The 22055-nt window shown below is 51.1% G+C and overlaps 1 protein-coding gene across 1 annotated transcript in view; it reads right to left on the bottom strand.

The window, feature by feature from the left end:
• The window catches only part of NFIA (nuclear factor I A), a gene marked incomplete at both ends in the record, with an annotated part of 222764 nt that extends 209620 nt beyond the window's left edge, over positions 1 to 13144 (bottom strand). The window contains 2 exon segments of the mRNA XM_082003188.1: positions 6955 to 7486; positions 13118 to 13144. Of these exon segments, the coding sequence (XP_081859314.1) occupies positions 6955 to 7486; positions 13118 to 13144 (559 nt within the window).
• Positions 13145 to 22055: the final 8911 nt, after the last annotated feature.

The following is a 22055-nucleotide window of genomic DNA, read 5'->3' as shown; positions in this document are numbered from 1 at the left end:
GCAACGTACGCCCACACGCTTCGCTGTAGGCAAAACCCAACTGCGCAGCTCTCCATTTTACGCTCGCACGTGAGAGCCCGGCACACAAAATGGAGGCCCTCGCGTGTCTCACAAGCAGCGGCTACGAATCCGGCCCGAATCCACCCGCGCTACGGGGGCCGCGTCCTCCTCCTACGCGCCGAGCCGCGCCGATGCCACGCGCGGGGCCGAGCTCGGGCGCCCGCAGCCATCCCCTGGGTGGGGACACGGAGCGACGCTAAGCTAGAAACACTTCCGAAAAACACATAAATACGCTGTTATCTCTTCAAAATTAATTACGCCGCGGCGAGGGGATCGGCTGACGCGCTGCCCTCGCAGTCGGCCATGAGATGCCGCAACCCTCCCAAGGGCTCGCTGGAATGACACCGCCCCACGCACCACGGGCACCGTGAGCCCCGTGCTGGTCCCGGCTGGGCTTTTCGGTGGCTACCGTAATTGCAGGTGATAATTAACAACAACCAAAGACGAAATGAAGGAAGAGCATCGCGTGAACGGAAAGAAAACCCAACGCGATGACAACGAATTTTAGTCCACCAGCAGCTCGCGTCTACCGAGAGCCCTGGCTGTTGTGAGGAAACCTTCGGGGTCGGCTGCTGTTAGGAGGCTAAAATAATTTGCCCTGAATTTGCAGCCTGTAATTTAATCAGTAGCTCCAGCCCTCGCCTGCGCGGGAGGGAGCGGGGGCAGAGCCGGACCCGCGGCTCCCAACGAGGGTGCCCCAAACGCCAGGAGAGCCCCCCAGCCCCGCAGGGTCCCACTTTGGGAGGTGCGTGGCAAAGCGCAGACTTCTGGGGAGGGGCGGAGGGTTTACAGAGCAGGGGGCCGGGGTTTGTTGGCTGGTTGCGAAAACCTCGGCTGGTGCCGGAACCCGAAACGTCGCGCGGAGGAGGAGGAGGAGGAGCTGTGAGGAAGCTTGAGGCATGGAAAGCCTTTTCCTTTACATCCGAATGGGGAGAAAATACGTAATTGTAATAATAAATAATGGGGTTTATGAACAATTAGGATTCTACTGTCTCTTTGAAGGGTTTGAAAAGCTGACACGATGTTTTGGGTTCTCCAGATTCAGCTTTGAGGCCTCAACCAAGAGAAACATTCAGCCCTGCTGTGTACAGCAGTGACCACAACAAAGATTGTGGTTTCTCCCACACTCGCCTTAAATAGATCTAAATTAATGCTATTCATCATTGGGTGGAAAAGAAGGGAAATATAAAAGTGCAGTCGCTTGTAGACAAGCCAGCAGCGTCGGGCAACTTTCTTACCATGCAACGGCTTCTCCTGCTTCTGCACCTCGAAGCCCGCCGGGGCAGGGAGGTATGGAAATAACGCGCCCTTATACCGGCCGAACCCATCACCTGGAAAACATCCTGGGCACACGAAACACGTCTTCATCCCGTGTTTATTTGTTGTGGCTGTTGTTGTTGTTGGAGAAAAGGGAAAGCTAAACCACACGACTGAACTCCTGCCAGGGGTTCGTGATAGAGCAGACCGTCCCAAGTGCCGCACCAGTTAGTATCTGAATTATCACGGATACGCACCGGCTCAGTTACAACAGCACGGGGGGAACAGTTGTCCCACCTAAATCCTGCTTCTGTCAGCTACCGCCCTGCCCGCGGTTGCAGAAGGCGGCCAGCCCCGCTCCCCGAAGCGGAGAGCATCGGGAGACGGAGAGCCCTTCCTGCGCCACGCGGGGCGCGCGGGCCGTGGCGGGTGCGCGAAATCTGGGGCGTCGAGGAGCTGTGGCTGCCATCTCCCCGCCTCTCCCGACAGAGATACAGACCCAGGCTCCCACCACTGACTTTTTACGGGCACCTTTTATAAGGCTAAAGCAATGCAAAATCTGCCTTCTCCTGGTATTCCTTGAGGGCAGAAATACCGCCAGACCTCTTCATTTCACTTTTTTCTTTAAAACTACAGATTTCTCACCGTGGCAAAAATTAGTGGAGGAAAAAAAGCCCCAATGAACCCCCAAACGTTAAATTCTCAGCTGAACTGTCAGGTTCCCCCGGGCGTGCACAGGGAGAGCGTGGGAAATACCTGCTGCGAAGCTGGATGATACTTTTTGGTAAGTGTAACCCGCCTGTAGAAATCACAAACAAAACTTTATGGACCATTTTGGACGTATGTTGGAACGGCCACGGGCTGGAAGTAGGTTTTCAAAAGCCTTATGTACAGAGGGAATGTCACGGATGTCTTAAAAGTCTTCAGATACGTGTAAAACCGACATATATATCACGTATTATCTCCACAGAACAAACACCATTTGAAACGTGCCCCTTTTTAACTACCATTATGAGCTGTCTAAAGACCGTTTTGGTCGAAACTTGGGAGGAAAGGAGGGAGGGGGAGGAAAAAAAAAAAAAAAAGCCCACTGATCTTACACCTGCTCTTTAGCAGTGGGAAGTGGGTTCTCAATCTGTTAACATGACCATCTGGCCAATCTGCATATCACGGCTATCTGGATTACTGTACGATGGAATGACGATAATGTAGCCAAAACAAAAGTAAAACGCATCAAAACCTAACAGTAGCGCAGCCCTTTTGATTTTAAATTAAATAATAAATGCGGTATCACAGCAAAGCGAGAAAGTCAGCTAAGTAATTAAAAACGAGCCTCCGCTACGGCATAATTAAGCAAACGATATCGCGTGTGTTTCTATACGAGCCAGCAATAGCTTCCACCGCCGAACGCTCCACTTCTGCAAAGCAGCTACCGGGAGTTGAAGACGCTGCGACAGCTCTTTTGGTGATGTACAGCGTCGTCAGGACACCTCTCACATCCCTGCAACACGCCGAAGCGGCCGCGGCCATTAACAGGATTAATGCAGCAACAATCAATACCAATTGTACTAAAAGATTACGGCGCAAAGCCTTATATACCTTTCGGACTCCCTGATACCTCCACGGGCTTTCTGGCTACCTGCAGTCATCTCCCGCATTGGCCAACCTTTGGGTTATTCCCATGGATGCCTCTCTGTGGTGGTTCGAGTAGAAATATCCCAAATCCGCCGACAGGAACATAAAATTGGTCTGCTTAAAGTTCAAGGTCGTGTGCTATACACTATTGCCCAGGCAATTAGCCATAGAGCATACTTAGACACTAAGTAAATTTTCAGAGTCGTGGAAAGACGACTGACTTCTTGCACCTTCGCTGGCTTCTATTCGAAACACCAACAGAAAAATGAGCCCATGTAAATAAAACCACATCCCCAGATTTTTCTTAAATTTGGGATTTTTAGATGTCCTTCTGAAAGATTAAAAGATTTTCTCTGCCACAAATACCTCGCTAGCTTAATTCTTGCCCGAAGCACACAACGATGGCCGTCCAAAAAAATAAATCGGGCATTGCAGCATCACCTCCTGGCCTGCCATCCAGCTTCGTCCACTGGAGAAGTCTCTAAAAACTGTGACCTCTCACAAAATTTAACTACTTCTACTGCGAATCTGTTCTCCAATCTGATCACATTAGCAGAAGGAACTCCAAAGCAGTAAAAAACTCCAGAAAGTTCTCGGTTGAGTGCCTACTAATGAACAAAGGTTAACTTTATCTAAAAGGTCAAATGCCTGGTGGCTAAGGTTGTGACCTTAACAACTTAAATTGTGACCTTGCCACGTGCCTAGTATATTGTAGATTCTGATACAGATCATCTGGTAAAGGACCGGTCATAAATTAGCTTTACTGTTCGACTCCCACAAAGAAAACGGTTTGCCACAATGGTTTCCAACTTGTCATTTGATACAAGCACAGAATAAGTGAAAACTAAAAAGCAAACCCAAGTTCAGGGTATGAAAAAGCCGCCTGCTTTTAGTTAAGCAGATTAGAAACTGCAAACTGAGAGCAATACTCTAGATTTCAATACATTTTTTGGTCAACCTCTAATTCACAAAACACGGATCTTCCTTTCCTTTTTTTTTTTCCTTTTTTGTTTTCTTTTTAACGAAAATGACATGTAGTTTGCCTATTTGCATGTTTTTGTTTCCTCTTTCTAGCCAGTTCTTAAAGAGAATAATTGATTTCAGTAGCTTTGTAAGAAGCACTATTTAAATCTGTGCACATGTGTTCCCTTACAGATGATAGTGCCTACTGAAGAAAAAGCGTGGATTCAAAGCAATAATTATCGTACATGTTTCGAAGGAAAGGGACATCTCGCTGCTGAAGTCACCTCGAATAAGGGCATCTTGGAAGAGAATACTCCCCCCCAAAGAAAAGAAGATGAAGAGTAGGAAAAAAAGACCAAGAAAAAGAGAAGCGAGCACTATGGGTGAAAAGGTCACAATGGTTTTGGCACGTATCTTCAAGCACGTTTCGGAGTCTGTGCCTCCTGCCAATACTGGCAACTTCTCAAAACTTTTAAGGAGGTAAAAACATTGTTTAGTGTTTACAAATCTTCTGTACTATAGCAGATGCTTGTCAAATCCGCTATACGTAAGTTGACCAGCCTACCTAATATCTGCGCTGGTGGCTTCCTCCTTATAAATAAGCGGTCCATACGTTTGGGGAGCGAGGTCTGATGGAGTTTGAGACAAAGGACCTTTAATATTTTTTTTCTTTTGTAATTTTCCTGTTGCGCACCCGGCACAAGCTGCCATTACTGCGGGTCTGCGGGAACCAATGGCTGTCAACTTGGCCAATGTTCAGGTGTAACAAAGACTGCTGGGATACATCGGAGCGGGGAAAAAAAGGGGAAAAAGGGGGGAAAAAAAAAGGTAGCCTATAGGCGAGGCTTTCGGTACACCTCTGTGAAGCCACATAGAGGGCAACCACGCTGTGCTACCTCCTAAAAATCATCTCGTCCCCCTCCCCGGTGAGGGTTAGCAGGGAATACGCCAGCACACGCTCTACTGCATTAAGAGCACAATGCGATGCGTGCAATCAGCAAACAACGGCCGCAAACGCGAAGCGGCGCGGTCTGGACGAGCGCGTTACTGCTTACACGAAACCGCAAATCGATCCCAGAAAAAGGCGCCCAAGCCCCGCGCTAAGTTTCCGCGGCAAACATCTAGTCCGAAGGACGATTAGTGCAATTGCTGCCCGTTGACGGCGAAGGCAGAAATAAATAAGAGTTCGCTATCAAGGCTACCGTTTGCCGACAGCGTGCTGATAAGACGGTATATCCCCAGCCACGGTCCTGAACTTTTGTAATGTCTATTGCCCAACTCTTACAGCAGGGAGAGGACCCCTTCAAGCCCCCCGGAGCACTCACACCCCTGGGTTTGGTCCTTTCATCCCCGTCCTACCTTTCCGTGACCCTACACGCAGGCTGAACCAAGCCCGATGGTCTCCACAGACAACTTTCGCGCTCCGCAGAAGGCTGCTTTTCACCTCGGAAGCACAATACGGACCAGTATTTACCGGCCCCACGCGATATAGAAAGCTCGATAATAAAACCCCGCGTGCCGTACAGCGGCACGTAGCAGTTTTCTGCCGCTAAGTTAAGCGCATCACCCCGCTCCGGCGTGCGGAGGAGGCGACGGGGGCAGACAAAAGGGAAGCGAGCGCCCGGTCTCCTCGGGGCCGGTGACGGACGGGAGGGGACGCGCAACGCCCCAGCCCAGTCTCCCTTCGGTTAGCCATTAATCGGTGATCTTCCCTTCACCGTGCCCCATAATAAATCGCAGGGTAAATAAATAATTTTCCACAATATTTGCCTACCTCCCCTGCGCCATAAACGCGCAATAGGATTTTACAGCATCGCGCTGAAGCGCAAAGCGAATTTCGCAAGCTTATCTGGAGGAAATACCAGCACAGAAAAACTTTGGGGTAGCCAAAACTTTCTGTAGGACCCTCGGAAAGAAGGCGGCACTGGAAGTGCAGGCTGCCAGTGCTGCAATTTGCTCAGCTTTCTTACCCAGAAGTATTTATATAGAAGGGGTTTCTACTAATGCGACTCCTCTCCCCCCCGCTCCTCTTTTTTTCCAGCCTGTCCAGCCCCTCAACTTGCAAGTCAGGCTGAAACCCAGCGGGACCTATGCATACCATACGTGAAGACCGGGGCCTACGCTTCACAGGCGCACGTTTTTCTGCGATATCACCCTCAGGAGAACTACAATAGCGTATTATTCTATCCCGTCAACGTACTACCCGTCCTCTGCGCCCGGCGAGTCGCTGCGTGCCGTGCTTTGCGCCGGAGTCAGAGATCCCGAGACTTTCATCACACGCAAAAACAGCTCAGCCCCCCCCATAAGCACAATAGGATCAAACCAGGAATTTGTTTCGAGACCTGCTCGGCTTCGCAGGGTATAAATTGTGACGTTTCAGGGGGGTTTAAAGGCCTGCCTTTCCCCGTAGGATCACCCGGGGGTTCCTTTCATGGCCGCCCTCACCCGACGACCAGGTTTGCTACCGAGGGGCCGTCTTCTCCTTCCCCTCCCAGCCCCATCCCGTGGGATTTAGGCTCCCAGTCCCCGTGGGGTGAGGGTACCCGGTGCTCCTGACCCACGGGGCCTCGGGCACCTCTCGCCCTCTCAGACTACTCCGTGCCTAATGTACACAAACGTTGTTCGTGGCTGTTTGGGGTTTTTTAAATTAAAATCTATCTGTTTTCCCCCAAAATCAGGATAAAGGAAGCCGCGTGCGGCTGCGATCCCTCCCTAGGACAACACTTAGGTTAACACCTGTAAAGGATGCCCGAAACGCCGTTACGCCCGGGAAAACGAGAGCCGCTTTTACGTGGCTACACCTTAAAAGCCCATGGAAAAAAACCAACCAAACAAACAAAAAAAAACACAAAAAAAGAAAAAAAGAAAAAAAAAAAGAACAAAAAGAAAAAGGGGGGGGAGTTTTGGCACTCCCCTCGCCGCCCTGGGAGGGCGATAACCGGCGTCCCCCGCTCCCTCCCCGGCTCATGCAGCCGCCGCCGGCACCCGGCACGGAGATAAACCGAAAAGTTGTAGAAGGTGGTATAGAAAGGCACTTACCTGCTGCGTGCACAAAGTATGCCAAATATAAATCGAGTTCCTTAACAGAAACTCCTATATGGTGGGGCTGTACGCACAGCCCGGGGTTAGAGCACTGTGGGGACTTTACAAGGCGCTCGCCATCAGTACTTTCGAGCGGAATACCTTTAAATAAAATCACCATAACAAGGTCCAACCTCCAGACCTTATCTGCCTGGCGAAGGCAGTCAATTCTTCTCATCTTGCCCTTCTGGTCTGGATTGGAAAGAACGCAACACGGAGGCTTTTTTCCTGTGACTGTGAGAACAAAATCCTCCCGAAATTCAGGCCTGATATCTTTCCGGAGCTTTGCCAGAAGTCTGGATGCCCATTTTTGCTTTACCTCGGGTTTTTCACTTAGCAGTTCGTCCTTCACGGCTCTCTCTTCCTCTTTTGACATGCGTTTTTCATGTTTTTTGAAGTATTTTCTTTTTCGGGCTTGCAGGTTGAACCACGTGTACGCAAACGCTCGGACGTGAGGCAGAAGTGCTTCGATGAAGGGATGAAATTCATCCTGAAAAAGTTACAGAGAGGGTCGATGTCACCGAAACCGTCAACAAAAAGCCTGCAGAAGCGGGGCTTTGGCGAGACGCTAAGGCTGAGGATTAGGAGGGGGCTTCTACGTTTTACGGACCGCGGAGCTCGTACCCTTCGCCGACGGACCCCGTCGCATCACCTCGCGCCGACCCAAAACCTCCGCTCCCACCCCCCGAAAGCGGGGCCCGACTTCAAACAAGCCCCCGGGCAGAGATGGTGCCACGACGGGGCCCTTTCCCCAACCCCCAGAACTTTTTTTTTTTTTTTTTTTATTAGAAAAAAAGGTAGAAGGAGTTAAAAGCTAAAGACCCGGCTGCAAGTCCACTTGCGGAGCGCGTATCTCCCTTTGCTCTCTCCCTGACCCCGCTGCTTGCGGCGTAGCCAGCGTATGCCCGCCAATTTGGCAAATCCTAAACATTTGGATGCCAATCAATGTTTGTATGGGGAAGCCTAAAGTATAGTAAAACTTTCCCCAAGATATATTTGGAAATAGCAGCAGGCACTATAGCAAAAATGCCAATATAGCTGCATATACAAATACAATGAAGGGTGGTTTTTTCTCCGTTTCCTAACCGGGGAAGGGAGCAGAAAGTAACGCGGCCGCTTTACCCCCCGCGCGCAGCACGAGCTAACGCTAAAATCCGAGGAAAGGGAAGTCTCAGAATTTTTTTTTTAAGTTTTGTTTATATTTAGTCAAAAAGAAAAAAATAAAAATCTGATACGCGGGCACTTTAGGACACATCAAACTCTGAGCCTTTCTACAAAATAAACAGGAAAAATTGAAAAGCGCGGTAACAGAAAACCTTAGCACGACTTGTGCAAATACGCAACGGTTTATTTTGTTCTTTACACGTTGTGTCGTACTTTCGTACATTTAAAAAGAATATGCCCTACTTGGAAAGTTAGTTTGGCCATCCAGAGCCACCGCTCGCTTTGTGTAACGAGGAGTTAAAGATCACCCCTCTTCCTTGGCACAAAAACAAGCACGGTTAAAACTATGCTGACAATTAAAAAAAAAAAATGCAAGAAAGATCCCAATTTTGTTGTGGGTTCCCCCCCCCAACCTCAAAAAGTACTGCATAAATCAGCCAGAGAGATCAAAATGTATTATAATATACTGGGGCCACGCTTCTTGCTTTTCTCTGCATAAAGGAGTGACCGAACTCCAGGCTGCACATAAACCCCATATAGCCCGCGGGGGCCCGATCCAGCACCGCGTGCTGGGCACGTCCCCGCTTCCAGGGGCCGAGTGCCTCCTTTGCTCAGGATTGGGTCCTCCAGGAGGGAAAAATAAAGTAATCTGTGCAACGTTTCCCCCAGCATGGTAAAAGCCACCCGCTGCCTACCCTTCCCAGACAACACCGGGGATTTTTCAGATTAACTAACTTTTTTTTTTTTTTTTTTTTTTTGGTAATTATCCCCTGGAGTACATTTCCTACCCAAATCATTTCAGGTAGTGCAAATATTGTTATTAAAACAGACATCTTGCTTCCTTTCAACACCTTAACTTGCATTTTCTTTTCAAAAATTACAAAAAAATGAGAAATCAATAGCAGAAATATCTATCAGCAAAATCCTGTCGTAATTCAAGACGTTCTGCTGACTTCCCAAAAGCTTTCATTGCACTTATTCTGAGCGGCCCCTGAATTGTAAATACTTAAAATCTATAGGTGATACCACAGCATTTGTTTTTATTTTAAACACAGATTGTTAAAAACTACCAAAACCAGCACAAGATATTCCGCTGTAGCACAGCAGAGCGGCAGCGATCACAAGTAATACGCATGATTATTAAAATATAGAGCAGGTAAAATAAAATAAATCACTCCAATGATTGGCACATTCCTCTTTTTTTTTTTTTTTTTCCCTCCCTCCCCCCCCACTGGAAAAGATCAGAAGTTTCAAATTTCAATAAAGTTTAAAAAAAAAAAAAAAAAAAAAAGATTGCTGCGAGTTTCCAGTCGGCAGATTCAAAAAGTGAGAGGAGGCACAATCCCAGCACATGGAGCTGCTGCACCCACCAGAAACAGCTCTCACGGAGGGGGGGGACCGGGGGGAAAAAAAAAAAAAAAAAAAAAAAAAAGAAAACCAGAAAACCTACAGGTCCCTACAAGCTATTACAAATAATAAACCCTCCCTTCCGATCCCTCCTGTCCTTTCCCACTCGGGGAGAGCGGAGGAAAAAAGGCCTTTTGTCAAGTGGAAGTTTCTCTGCGAAGGTGCACGCGGAGAGGCTCGACAGACCCACCGCGAGCCAGGGGAGCGCTTCCAGCGTTCCTGGGTGCTACACGCGTCTTGGTACATCCTGAAATATTTTAACTTTTCTGCTTTCGGCAGCGCTTTGTCCTGCCTGATCTCATGTGCTCGGGACTTTTTTGGCTCGACGCTGGATGCTATCCAAGAGCGAGGCGCTTTAACCTGCGCTAAAGCCGATTCCTACGATGTGAACCTGAAAGGGGAGGTAAAAACAACACCCAAAAAAAGAAATAAAAAGCACTGCCAAAAAAACAACAAACCCCACTTTAAAACACTTGACAGAGGAAGCAGGGGGGGGGGAGGACAAAACAAAAAACCACCAAAAAAAAAAAAAAAAGGTGCTTTTTGGTGTAAAGTCAGGGTCCGAGGCTGAAGTAAATGAAAAGCGCCGCTGCTCGGCGCGCGAGGTGCGCACGTCCCTCGTAGGCTCCAATGTGTCTTTACAAAATGGTGTACGAGGAGAAAAGGTTAGTGACTCAGACCAACTTTCAAACTGTCTTGGTAAACACGCCGCTCCGTAAAAATCGCACCGCTTCAATCTCGGCGGCGAGGTATTAGCGAAGACGAAGTGGAAATAAAAGCACTCGGGACCAAATCGGGCTGGAAGCGGGGCCGGGGGGGGAGCAGCTTCTGCACAATACAATTATTTATTTCAGTGTTATTATAGCCCCCCCCCCCCCAAAAAAAAAAGTTTTGGAAACGTGTCAGTGCAAGCGTGCTAGCAGATGTGCAGACTTGCTGCAAAATATCGAGATTTTAAGTAACTGGTGGAAAAGGAGATGATCTTTGCCTTTCCCCAAGTTAGCTCTAAGGGAAACTTTCAGAGTATTTGCTAAAGACGTTTGCTTTCCCCCCTCGGCATTTGATGGGTCACCTAAAAATAAAAGGCACCAGCAACCTGGGAAAGCGAGAATAAAAACTAAGTGGTTTTTTTTTTGTTTTTTCATTGCACTACTCTCCAAAGTTTGATACAGCTCTTCCGAGAGCAGCCTGTTTCTAAGCAGCACCTAAAATTTGGGCCGCACGATTCTATATTGCTTATACCGAAATTCCCCTCTGCCTCTCAGAAAGGTGTAAAAAAAAAAAAAAAAAAACCACCCAAACACAAAACCACAAAAAAAACCCAAAACTACAACAAAAGAGCCCCAAAACCCCAGCCCAAAGGCGCCCGCAATAATGTAACACTGCAAAGGAGTCTTTTGCAACAAGATATTTCTGCTGATCTTTTTGAAATTAAGCCAGCTACAGGGACCCTTGTTAATATTTTTACAATCCGTTTGCTTGTAAATCTATTAGGAGATGTGCATATGTTCCCCAACTATTTCCTAGATCTTCAGCAGATATGTAAATGGAACGACGTTTAGATTTTTCCTGACAGATGACATAAAATGCTCCTGCCATTTCAGTTCCAGCACCGGGATAAATACGCTCATAACTAGGATTTCTGTTTGTTTTCCTTTTCTAACCCCGCTTTTGAAAGCTTCCCTTTAAAGCTGAACCAAAACTTAAGACAAAAAGAAGAAGAAAAAAAACCTCTGTCCCCAAACTCGTATCAATAAAAGCTCCTGAAATGAGAAATAGGAAATTGCTTGGAATTGCTACGGGCTCGCCCCCTTTTTTTACCAAAAATGACAGAATCACCTCATTGATCCCTGGGAGGGAAGAGTTTGTCAGGAGGCCTCTGACCCTCCTATTACTTTTCCAAACGTGCAACAAGAATGCGAGATTTTCCCAACCGAGTAAAAGCACAGCGCCTGACTTTTTTCTTTTTTTTTCTTTTAATTTATTAGGGGAAAAAAAAAATAAAGGTGGGGGGGACACCGGGACGGGGAGCAACCTGCCCACGGATTGCTTTTTCTCTCCTTAACGTGCAAGCGGGCCTACCAAGCCCACGGAGCTGCACGTGCGGACGCGAGGCGACGCGCTCCGCCGCCGGCCCCGCGGGGAGCGGCCGGGGGTCCCTCCCGCAGAAGCGGGGCCGACAAAAAGCAGGTATTTTTCCGAGTGGAATCCGAGGCTCAAAGTTTGGCCAGGCAGAGCCCGGAGTTGCATCCCGCGTCCTCCGCAAACTCCTTCCGCTCCCCTTTTCCCTCCGGCCTTGGACGAAGCGTCGGGGTTTTGAGCCCGGTGGCGTTGCGTGCCGGCCCGGCCGCTCCTCGCCAGGCACCCAGAAATTTGGGGGAGGCTGGGGAAAAGCGGGGGGGCGACGACCGCAGCCAGGGGAGGGGGACGAAACTTTGGCAGCTCCTGAGGCTGCCTGGGAAGCTGCCTCCCCTTCTCCCGGCATTTCCTCGCCTTTTTTTTTTTTTTTTTCTCGACGGAAAGAGCCTGGAGAGGCTTTCTCACCGGGAGGGGAAAAAAAATAAAAAATATTCAAATTAAATTAATAAGAATAATGTAGTCAAAATCTCCTGCAGGAGGAAATAATCTGGGGTTTGAGTCCACCACAAAGCATTTCCTCGTTAAACCATTATATCCTGCTAATTGAAGGTGTGTAATTTAGCGTCCTGCAGCAGCGCACGGGGAAGGGGGGGGGGGCTGGCGGCGCTCCGCGGCCGCGCAACTCGGGGGCACCGCGGGGCGCAGCCCCCGCCCCCGCGCAGCCTCGTCCCGCCGCAAGCGGGGGGCGCAAAAGTTGCGCCGAGTCCCGCGGGGGGGCCCGATCCGCGGGCGGGGACACACACACACACGCGAGACAAGTTTGCGGGTGTCTGTCCGTCGTGTCGTGTGTGTGTGTCCCTCTTTCCTTCCCGGTCCGTTCTCCAGCTGGGGCGGCCTCCGTGGGGCTGCGCGGGTGCGGAGGGCACTCCGCGCAGGGGCGGCTGCACCGCGGGAGCGTACCCAGGTGCGGGGGACGGGTCGTGCCCGGGGAGGGGGGGGTGTGTGTGGAGGGGGGGGTGTATGTGGGAGCCAGCGGGGCCGATCCCACCCGCGTAACCCCGAATGGGGACTCCGGGGCAGGGGGGTGCTGGGAGAGGCGCAGCGGCTGGCAGCGCTGTCCGCGGCCGCGGAGCGGGGCGGGCGGCGGCGGCGGCAACAGCATCGATCGCGGATGACCAAGCACGGCGGGGCCGTGCGGGGCGTCCCGCAGCACCGCGCCCGCGGGCACACGCGCACATACACACACACAGAGCCCCCCCTCTATTAATTAAACCATTAATAAGTAGGCGCCATTAGCCATGTGCCGATACAAATGGCCGTGCGGGAAGGGGGGGGGTGTCGGGGGGGGTGGGATACAAGCGAAAGGCAACAAAGTTAGTTTCGGCGAGCTGCGCTGCTGCCCCTTCCCCGGCGCGCAGAGCCGCGCAGCCCCGCGCAGCGCCGGCCCCCCCGCGCCCCGGCAGCCGCTTACCTGGGTGAGACAGAGCGGAGAGTACATGACTGCTGCGGGGGGCTGCGGTGCGGAGGTGTGCGTGTGCGGGGAGAGCGGGAGCGGGGGAGAGGGGGAGAGGGGGAGAGAGAGGAGGGGAAAGGAGAGAGAGAGAGAGAGAGGGAGAGAGAGAGAGAGAGGAGAGGAGGGGGAGCCCCGCGCTGCCGCTTGCTTTCACATTTCCAACTCTGCCAAACTGCGGCGGGCGCGGAGCCGCTCCACGGGCTGAACTTTAACCCCGCCTCGACTTTCCCGCACTACGCGCTCGGCATGCCTGCCCCGCGCGCCGTTAAAGGCATAGCGTAGCACTGCGCGCCTCCTCCGCCGTCGCGGTGTCGGTGTCGGTGTCGTCGTCGTCGTCCTCCTCCTCCTCCTCCGCCTCCCCCCCCCCGCCGCCGCCGCCGCCGCCGCCGCCGCCACCCTCGTTCCGCGCCCCCTCCGCGCCTCGACGTTCTGCGGCCGCGCCGCCCCGCTCAAGCGCTCCGCGCCGCCCGCGGGGGCGGGGAGGGGCGGGGAGGGGGCTGCGGCGCGGCCGCCTCCCCCCGCCCCGCCGCCCCGCTGCGCGGGCAGCCGCGGAGAGGCGAGCGGTGCGGGGCTCGAAGTTTTCTTCTTTTAGCGTTGTTTTGGTTTTTCTTTTCTTTTTTTTTTTTGTAATTTCCCCAGACGGCTGCGACTCCGCTTGGGGGGGGGGGACGCGACACGGACACGGGTGGGAGCGGCGCTGCGTTCAGAACTTTCCCCGTCCCCTTTTGGCACTTGTCATTTGAAATCAAGCGCTTCACGGTCGGGGGGTGCTTATTCCACTTACAAAAAAAAAATTATTAAAATAATTCCAGCTGCACGGCGCATCCCCCCTCCCCCCTTTACTAATAAAATCACTCCTTAAAAGTGAAGCGCTTAAAACCGAAAAATACCCCCGCGCCTCCTGCCACTTCTCGAGCGCATTGTTTTGGCACCGGCAGCCTTTGGGTTTGGGGTTTGGATACTCTCCAGCCCACTCGTGGGGTGTCCCGTGTGTCGTGCGTGTGCGTGTCCCCCACCCACCTCGGGAACAAGCGCTTCCCACTGATGCTGGAGGGCGTTTAGGCGGTCTCTGCGCGTAGTCATGCGGGAGGGGGGAGCACACACCACAGACCCAGGGAAAAATCCCATCCGTGGGGAGACACGGGGAAAAATCCCCCCGCGCGGCCGCGCTGCGCCGTTGCCAACCTTTTGCGGTTTGCAGCATTATCTTTAAGTAACTTTTGGCGCCCTTCGGGAGACTTCTGGCCGCGGGACGGCTGGTTGCGCCCTCTAGGCAGGGACCGCGGTCAAGCGCAGCCCCTCCGCAGCCGCGGACATCCCCCCCCCCCGGAAAAAGGGAGGCGGGGGGATGGGACGAGAACAAAAATACCTTTTCCCCACACCCCGCGGTATTTTTCAGCACTAAAGGGGTGGGCGCGCAAGTTATTTTTTCCCAACTCAGCGTTTTGCTAAGCACGCTTTAAAAAATAAATAATTTGTAATGCTTTTTTTCCCTTTCTCCCCCCTCCTTTTTCTTTTTTTTTAATTTATTTTTGGGTGCTAAAGCCGGAGGTTTCCGCCGTCCCCGCCAGCGACCCCGACCCCGCGGGGTGCCGCCAACTTCGGCGGAAAAGGCAAAAAAGAAGGAAAAAAAAAAAGGGGGGGGGGGGAGAAGGCGCGCCCCTCCCCCCCGGGGGAGTTCAAACGTCGCAACACCCACCCCCTCCGCTGATTGGGCAGCGCTCGGTAACGTCACACCGCCCCGCCCCACCGATTGGCCCCCACCGCGGTCCGTCACAGCCCGCGCCCAGCCGCGTTTCTTTGTGCGCGGCCGCGGGCGCTCGGGACGGCGCGTACGGGGTGGGCGCGCACGTACGGGCGGTCGCGCGGGGGGCGGGGGGGGGGGGGGAGAAATCTGTCAAGCTCAGCGGTTTTTCTCAAATCCCTGGGAAAAAAAAGATTTAAAAAAATAAAAAGGAGGAAAAAAAAAAAGCCAACTCCGGTGCAGACACGCGCGCTTCCTCCGCGCCCAGACCCCGCGCAGCTCCCGCCCAGACAATAGCTGCTGCCCGCCGCAAAAGCATGGAAATCAGATTAAAAACAACAAAAAAAGAGGAGTTTAAGAAGCGCCACGTACCATGGACAGGTAGAACGAGTACGTGAGAAACTTCCCGGGGCTGAGGCGATTGGCTCCGGCTGTTGACACTTTTTTTTGTTTGTTTTTTGGGGGTTTTTTTCCTCCAATTTTTTTTTTAATAGCTAAAATAAACTTGCAACCGTTGGGAACCCGGAAGAGAATAAACGCCGCAGCCAATTGCCGCCTGCCGTTAGGTGGTTGGGTGTGTTTGGTGGTGTTTTTTTTTTTTTCTCCTTGGGTTTTGGGGGTTTTGTTGGGGTTTTGGGGGTTGTGTTGGTGGCTGGCGGCGGGGGGGGGCTCCGGAGCGGGGTCTGCCTGCCCGCGCTGCCCGCGCTGCCGGGCGTGCTACGAGCGCCCGGGACTTTGCAGAAGTTACGAGCGATTCGGCAGCCGCCCTCCTCCCCTTCCCCTCCTCCTCCTCCTCCTCCTCCCCCCCCCCCCCGTTTATTTCCGCAATCCCCGCGATTAGCACGGGAGCCCCGCACCGGGGGGGGGCGCGGCGGGGCTCACGGACATCCCCTACACCCCCCGGACGGGCGGACCCCGCTGCGTGTCGTCGTCGTGTCCGTCCCCCCAGCCCCCGGCAAGCCCCTTCCCAGCCGCCGGGTTCTCCGCAGGGCTCCTCTGCGGGAGGGCGACGGGTAACCCCGCCTTGCACGGGTACCTCCCCCGTGCACGGATAGCCCCCCTCTTGCTCGGATACGGCCCCCTTGCACGGATACCTCCTCCTCTTACATGGATACCCCCCTCTTGCACCGATACGCCCCCCCTTGAAAGGATACCCCCCTCTTGCACGAATACCTTCCCTTGGCACGGATTACGCACACACCCCCCCACACACACCCCGTTGCACGGATACCCCCCTCTTGCACGGACAGCCCCCCTCCCTTGCCCGGGTAACGTGTGCACCCCCCGCATGGGCACCCCTTCCCGGCGGGGAGCCCCCGTCCTTCGCCCCAGCGAAAGCTCCTTTGCTGCAGGAGCAAACTTACCTGGCACTAGCACCCCCCTCGCACGGACACCAGCCCTGCTTTGCCCCCCCCCGCCCCGTGCTTTGCACCCCCACACATCCCCACACACCCCTCGGCTTTGCACGCCCCGCCGGAGTGCGGGGGGAGTCCCCCCCCGGTCCGCGGCACCGGGCAACCACCTCGTCGGGGCGCGGGGGGGGGGGGAACAACTTTCCTCCCAGTAGCCCGGCCGTGTCTGGCAGCCATGCAGCAGCAGCCGAGCGCCGAGCTGCAAAGTCTCCAACTTACACGGCACCCCTAAAATAGTCCTGATTTCATCCCTGAAAGGATTTCCTGGCTTTGTGTGTCTTAACTAGCCTTGGCCATTTTTGTAGAATAACCCTATTATTCACAGCTCCGAGGGTACAATCTGCTAAAGTCACTTAATAAAAAAAAAAAAAAAGAAGAAAAACCTTCAAAGGGCGTGAGAAATAAAGGCAAACAAACAATTGTCTGTAGCTCTCAGCTCCCCTTGATCGTGGATACCCGCTTCATTAACAGCAGAAGCATTATATTCTTAAAACTGGAAGCCTCAAGATGCGTGATAATACTGCAAAATTAATTTGGGGGGGTGGGGGGGAAGCAAGTGGATTTGAAGGTTAATTACTATTTTTTTACAACAGAGTGGGACTTTAACTCGCACAACTTCTCTCCTAACTTAACGAGTGGCATGGCTATCCCTCCAAAATTACTGCTTTTAATGGACTCGAGCAGGTATTTAAAGACACAGAGGGCTGCAGCCCCAGCGTATTGAGCAGGGAGAGAAAAAAAAAGAAACAAGAAAGAAAAAAACCCCTCGGATAGTGATTTTCAGTTTCAAGTTTGGGAGCCTCGGCCCCGCGCTGGTGACAGCGCGGCGCCGTATGCGGCGCGTTTGAACCTCCCGGCAGCGGCTCTGCTTTCTTGGTTACCTCCTGGTGACCCCTCCGAAGGAACCCACCAATTCCCAGCGGTCTGGAGACCACAGGTTGGAAACCACTGGTTTTGCATAAATTTCTGTTATTCGGCCCAAGGCTTAGGTTGGGAGGGTTCCTCTTAGCAAATTGTTGGAGGATGATGTGTACTGCATAAATTAAAACATCATGTCCCCTTGCCATGTGAAAGCATTATTAAAAGAAGCATAATAAGGGATTTCCACCATGTTATCAAGCGTACAAAGAAAACTCCGAATGGGAGGGATGGCTGTCATCGGGGTAGAACGAGCTGGGATTTTGGAGAGGCTTGAGAAGCGCTTTGAATAGCCCGTCAAGTTGGACAAGGATCAGCGCTGACAATAGCTGGTCTATATGTGGTATGGCCTGTTAACATACAGCAGCGATCATTAAAGGCCTGATCCTGACAATGGGGCTCTTCAGGGCCCCGAGCGACATTAGTGGCTTTGGGAGAGCCACCATGGCTGCTCGCCAGAAAGCTCCCCGAAATCACCGGGGGCTCAATCCCAACCCCCTTCCCATCAAGTCCTTAGAGGCACACGCTATTACGACTCACATCTCCAAACCTAGAGACGTAAATGCCATTCCGGTTGATGGAAATCAATGCCCAGACGTTTCTGTGTCATCCCATGACCCGCTATGGAATTAGCTCCAAAGACCAGCAGCAATGTCACGGAGGAGCCGTAGGTCAGTGCGGTGCCTAACCTGGTCCCACCATCCTTCGTGAAATTTATATCAGCCAAAGATACTGAAAATGAGAGTAGTCTGTAAGACTCTCCCCCGGGAAGAGATTGATTTTTTATTCCACCTGTACATAGAAAGCTGAGCGTAACGGGGCTTTCCTCCTCACTCTGAAGGCTCCAAACCCTGATGCAATATAAATAAACACCACGTCCGTCACCCTTAAATGAGAGGGCAGGCGGGCAGAAGCTTCAATCTCCAGGCTCCAAAGTTCAGGGGGTAGCTTAAATAAGCGGACTAAAACGTTTGATGGACATTCTCACCTTACACCACTAAATATGGGTGAATAATAAAGGTTTTGCACTTTCTGCCCATCACCATGATTCCCAGCAGGAGAGCGGGGAGGATGAAGAGATGCTGCGGTCCCCATCTGACAGATGAGGGTGGCTGCACCAGAATTCGGGGTCTGGGCCCATAGATGCATCACCAACACGTACGCGTGGGGATGGGAATTAAAGTAACTGTGCTGAGGGCAAGTAGGAAAAACCGCACTAAAAACTGGTCAATTCTTTCCATTTCTCTGCGAAATCTCCTACTTCAAGCATGAGTAACCGGAGGCATTGCTCCCTGGGTGGGTGCTCCTCCAGAGCTGGGCGTATCGCAGAAATGCCTGCAGACTTGCAATGCATTTCTACAGGGTCTGGAGTCTATTGCGAGAGGCATTGCGAGGGAAATAACTTCCCAGCAAAAGCGTGCAGACTACGGAAAGGAAGCAAACAGAATGGGGAGAGGCAGGCTATGCAGTGTTTCCCCTTTTGTTTTGCTGTAGATCTTCTAATGGGGAGCAAAATAAATGGTAATGCTATTTTAACACAAATACTGCTTCACGAGCAGAATTCATTTGGGGAAAAAAAAAAAACAAAACAAACAAAAAAACCGCAATACCGCAACATGAAAGTTCAAGTGAATGCGGTTTAATAAGCTCGCTGTGATTTACTGGTCGGTTTGAGCAGTGTCCGCTGGCCCAGCCCTGCGGCAGAGCCGGGCTACGCCGTGTGCCAGCGTGCGCCTAAAAGTCCCTGCCCACCGTGTCGATGCCTCCATCCGCCTGGATAAACCCCCCGTTCGCAACCGGGAAAGGACACAAATACGGACGGTCGCCCTCAGATACGTTTTATTTGTACAGAGTCCCGCGGTGTTATTGCTGTGGGAAGCGGGTGGACACCTCTCGCAATGGTACGAAATCGTTCCCCAGCGATAGCGAGTGATTACAGCGTACGGTACTGATATTGCCGTCGTCCTAAATCCCACGGTTTATCAGACGGTTTGGCATAAACACTTTGGACCTAATCTTGCAGGCCTCGATGAAAGTTTTGCGTGAATAAAGTTTGCGCAAGGGTGGTATAAACATGGTGTGGCAAGTAATGTTTATACGCCCGTACACACGCAGTATTTATTTAGCATATTGTATATCTATGCATTGTTGTATTTGTGCGACGCATTTCTCAAAAGGAAAGTGTGTCTTTTGTCGCCGGTTTTCATACGAGAACATTTCACATTCAGGGTTCGCTCGTGATCTAAAAGCTGAGATTCAATACATGGTGTGAAAAATAAAGCTTAAGAATTGCTAATTGGACTTTGTAAGAGCCAGGTAACACAAACTTAGTTACACCTAAGAGAAAACAGGAGTATAGTGCAAAAATGCCAACAACATCACCTACGCTGCTTAGAAGCAGCCGTGGTATTTTAACCCTAAGTAACATCCATTGCCTGCTGCCCTTTGCTGCGTGCTTTTCTCTGTGGTCTGTGACTTGCAAAATGAGATGTGCGTTATTTCCCAAAATAAATAAACAAACAAAAATCCGAACAGCAATCTGTTTAAGTACTAAGTCATTTTTCACATTTCTCATCTTTGCTGAAGTTTTGGGAAGGGAGGGGAAAAAAAAAAATCTGAATGGCCTTTTCAGACAAAAACTCAGACAACTTTGTACCTAGGTTAGAGGCTGGCGAGGAGGGCACGGTAACAGGTGCAGGTTTATTACTGCTTTTCTGGCATTGTCCATGGCATACATAATTCATCTGCAAATCTCTTCCGCAACTATTTTTTCAAAGTAGTTTAAGCCCTAACCCAGAGCACACGTGAGGTCTGATCGCGTTCCTCGCGGATACGGAGCAGGAAAGTTTTCCATCACAAGTTTTGCTGACTCTGCTTCTCTCATTTCTGCCATAAAAGTTACCATTTTCAGCCTTAAATTAGGTATTCTTTAAAACATGGCAAGGTCCATGTTCTTGGCTGGAAGGACAGGCACTATCTAGTAGAACTATTTTAGAAAACTTACTTTTATCCCATAAACTTTGAATTAAATTAAACTGTAGGGAATAAAAAGTAAAACTCTCCCACTGTGATTAGTAACCTTTCATTTCTCCACCTTTTCTAATTTTATAGGCAACTTCATAACGTGCAAGGAGTGAGTCGTAAAAATCGTGTGTGCCTCACGTGCAAATGTTGGTTGTAAGAACTCAAATCTGCACGAGAGCCATCGCTCTGCCTAAAAGATGTCACCAAAAAATCACACAGCGAAGCGTACCTAGTCTGTTTTGCTTGCTCTGCCTTTCCCAGTGCCTACGGCTCCTTCGAAACGGCGAAAGAAATGTGTTATTCTCAGCATCTGAATTTTTTTTTTTTTTTTTTGAGGTCTTTATTACTGTAATTCACTGACCTGCCGCATCGTAAACCCTGGCAATATAGATCCCTGGGCTGGGCACCCTGCGCTGGTACTGGATCTCTCTGGAGAGGCTGCTTTGTTTTTTGCAGAAGAGAAGTTTTTCTTTAAAAAAAAAAAAAAAGAAAAGAAAAAAGAAGTGTAATCCGTGTGGGCTGCCTGTCACAATCACTGCTCTCCTCTCCTAGCAGCAGGGAGAAGGTGAGACCATCCTCTGCTCACCCGACTGTTGTGTTAACTTCTATACTGGGCTGGGATTATTTCCATAGGGTAACCCCCGGAACAGCCGGGCGCGATGCACAGGTGGCCCTTACAAAGAGACACGCTCAGCTACGGTTTTATTCGGATTCCTGGAAAAACACATAAATCACGACACCACCCCGCGTGCGTATGTCCGACCCCTTCGTTAACTTCTTGGATGAAAAGGTTATTGCTGAGCCTATGGAGCAGGTGTACGTACGGTCGTGAAGCTCGCGGGCAGAGACACACAGACTATATTATTCCTCCCTCAGAAAATTGAAAAGCCGAGCCCGGAGATCCCCCAGCCCAGCTCCCCCCTCCTCCAGGAGGAAATAAGCATTTCCTTACAGATATTTTTTTTTTTTATCCTCTTCAGATTCAGATTGTCACTAAATATAGAAACTCTTGTAGCCATACAAAACGTGCATCGCCCCACAGCTGCTCATTTGCAATTTGTTCTGCACTTAAAAATCTCTTAATGCTACAAATAAACTTTGGGAAAGTTACATCCCAATAAACAATGAGGTGTTGTTTAAAATTACATGTGCTACTGTATTATTAGGTCTCTACCGACACTACAATTATCTTTTGAAGCTGGCAATAACATATTAGCTGTTCAGTCAGACGCAGAAATAGACTGGTGTATAAGCCCTCTGCCATTTTTATGAATGGAAAATATTTCAAAAGATTGTTTCCAGTTTCTTCTTTGTCCTCTCCCCAGAAGGAGCCCCCTCGCCGAGACTCCTTCCCCACGTCACTTCATATATATTAGCCATATATTGTGATACATTAACTGCCTCCCACCCCCCCCCAAACAACACATATACTTATTGGATTAACTACTCAGTCCTCGCTGGTAAGGAAAGCGGTATCCGTGATTTCTCGCTTTTATTTGCACGTACAGTTGTAGATCTGTGGCATGACAAGGAAAAAAAAAAAGATAAAAAGGTGAATAATCCCTACGCGGGAGCGCAGTGTCCGCCGCAGCATCCGCCCGCTCCGCGGCACCATTTTTACTCGCCAAGGGAGTTCGCAGCCCGGCGGTTTCTGCGCGGTTTTGCCCGATTCTGCCCCTTCTCCGAGCAGAGGCTGCCCGGCAGGGGCGGCGGTGATGGGCGTCGCAGCTCCCCTTCCTCCGTGCCCCGCTCCGGCAACAGCCTGGGCACCGCATCGCCGGGGGGGGGAATAGAAAAT

The sequence above is a fragment of the Phaethon aethereus genome (genome assembly GCF_964289735.1).
Source record: "Phaethon aethereus genome assembly, chromosome: 8".
Taxonomy (NCBI): Eukaryota; Metazoa; Chordata; class Aves; order Phaethontiformes; family Phaethontidae; genus Phaethon; species Phaethon aethereus.
The sequence above is the reverse complement of the archived record's forward strand: the minus strand, read 5'-3'. Positions and strand labels throughout refer to the sequence as shown.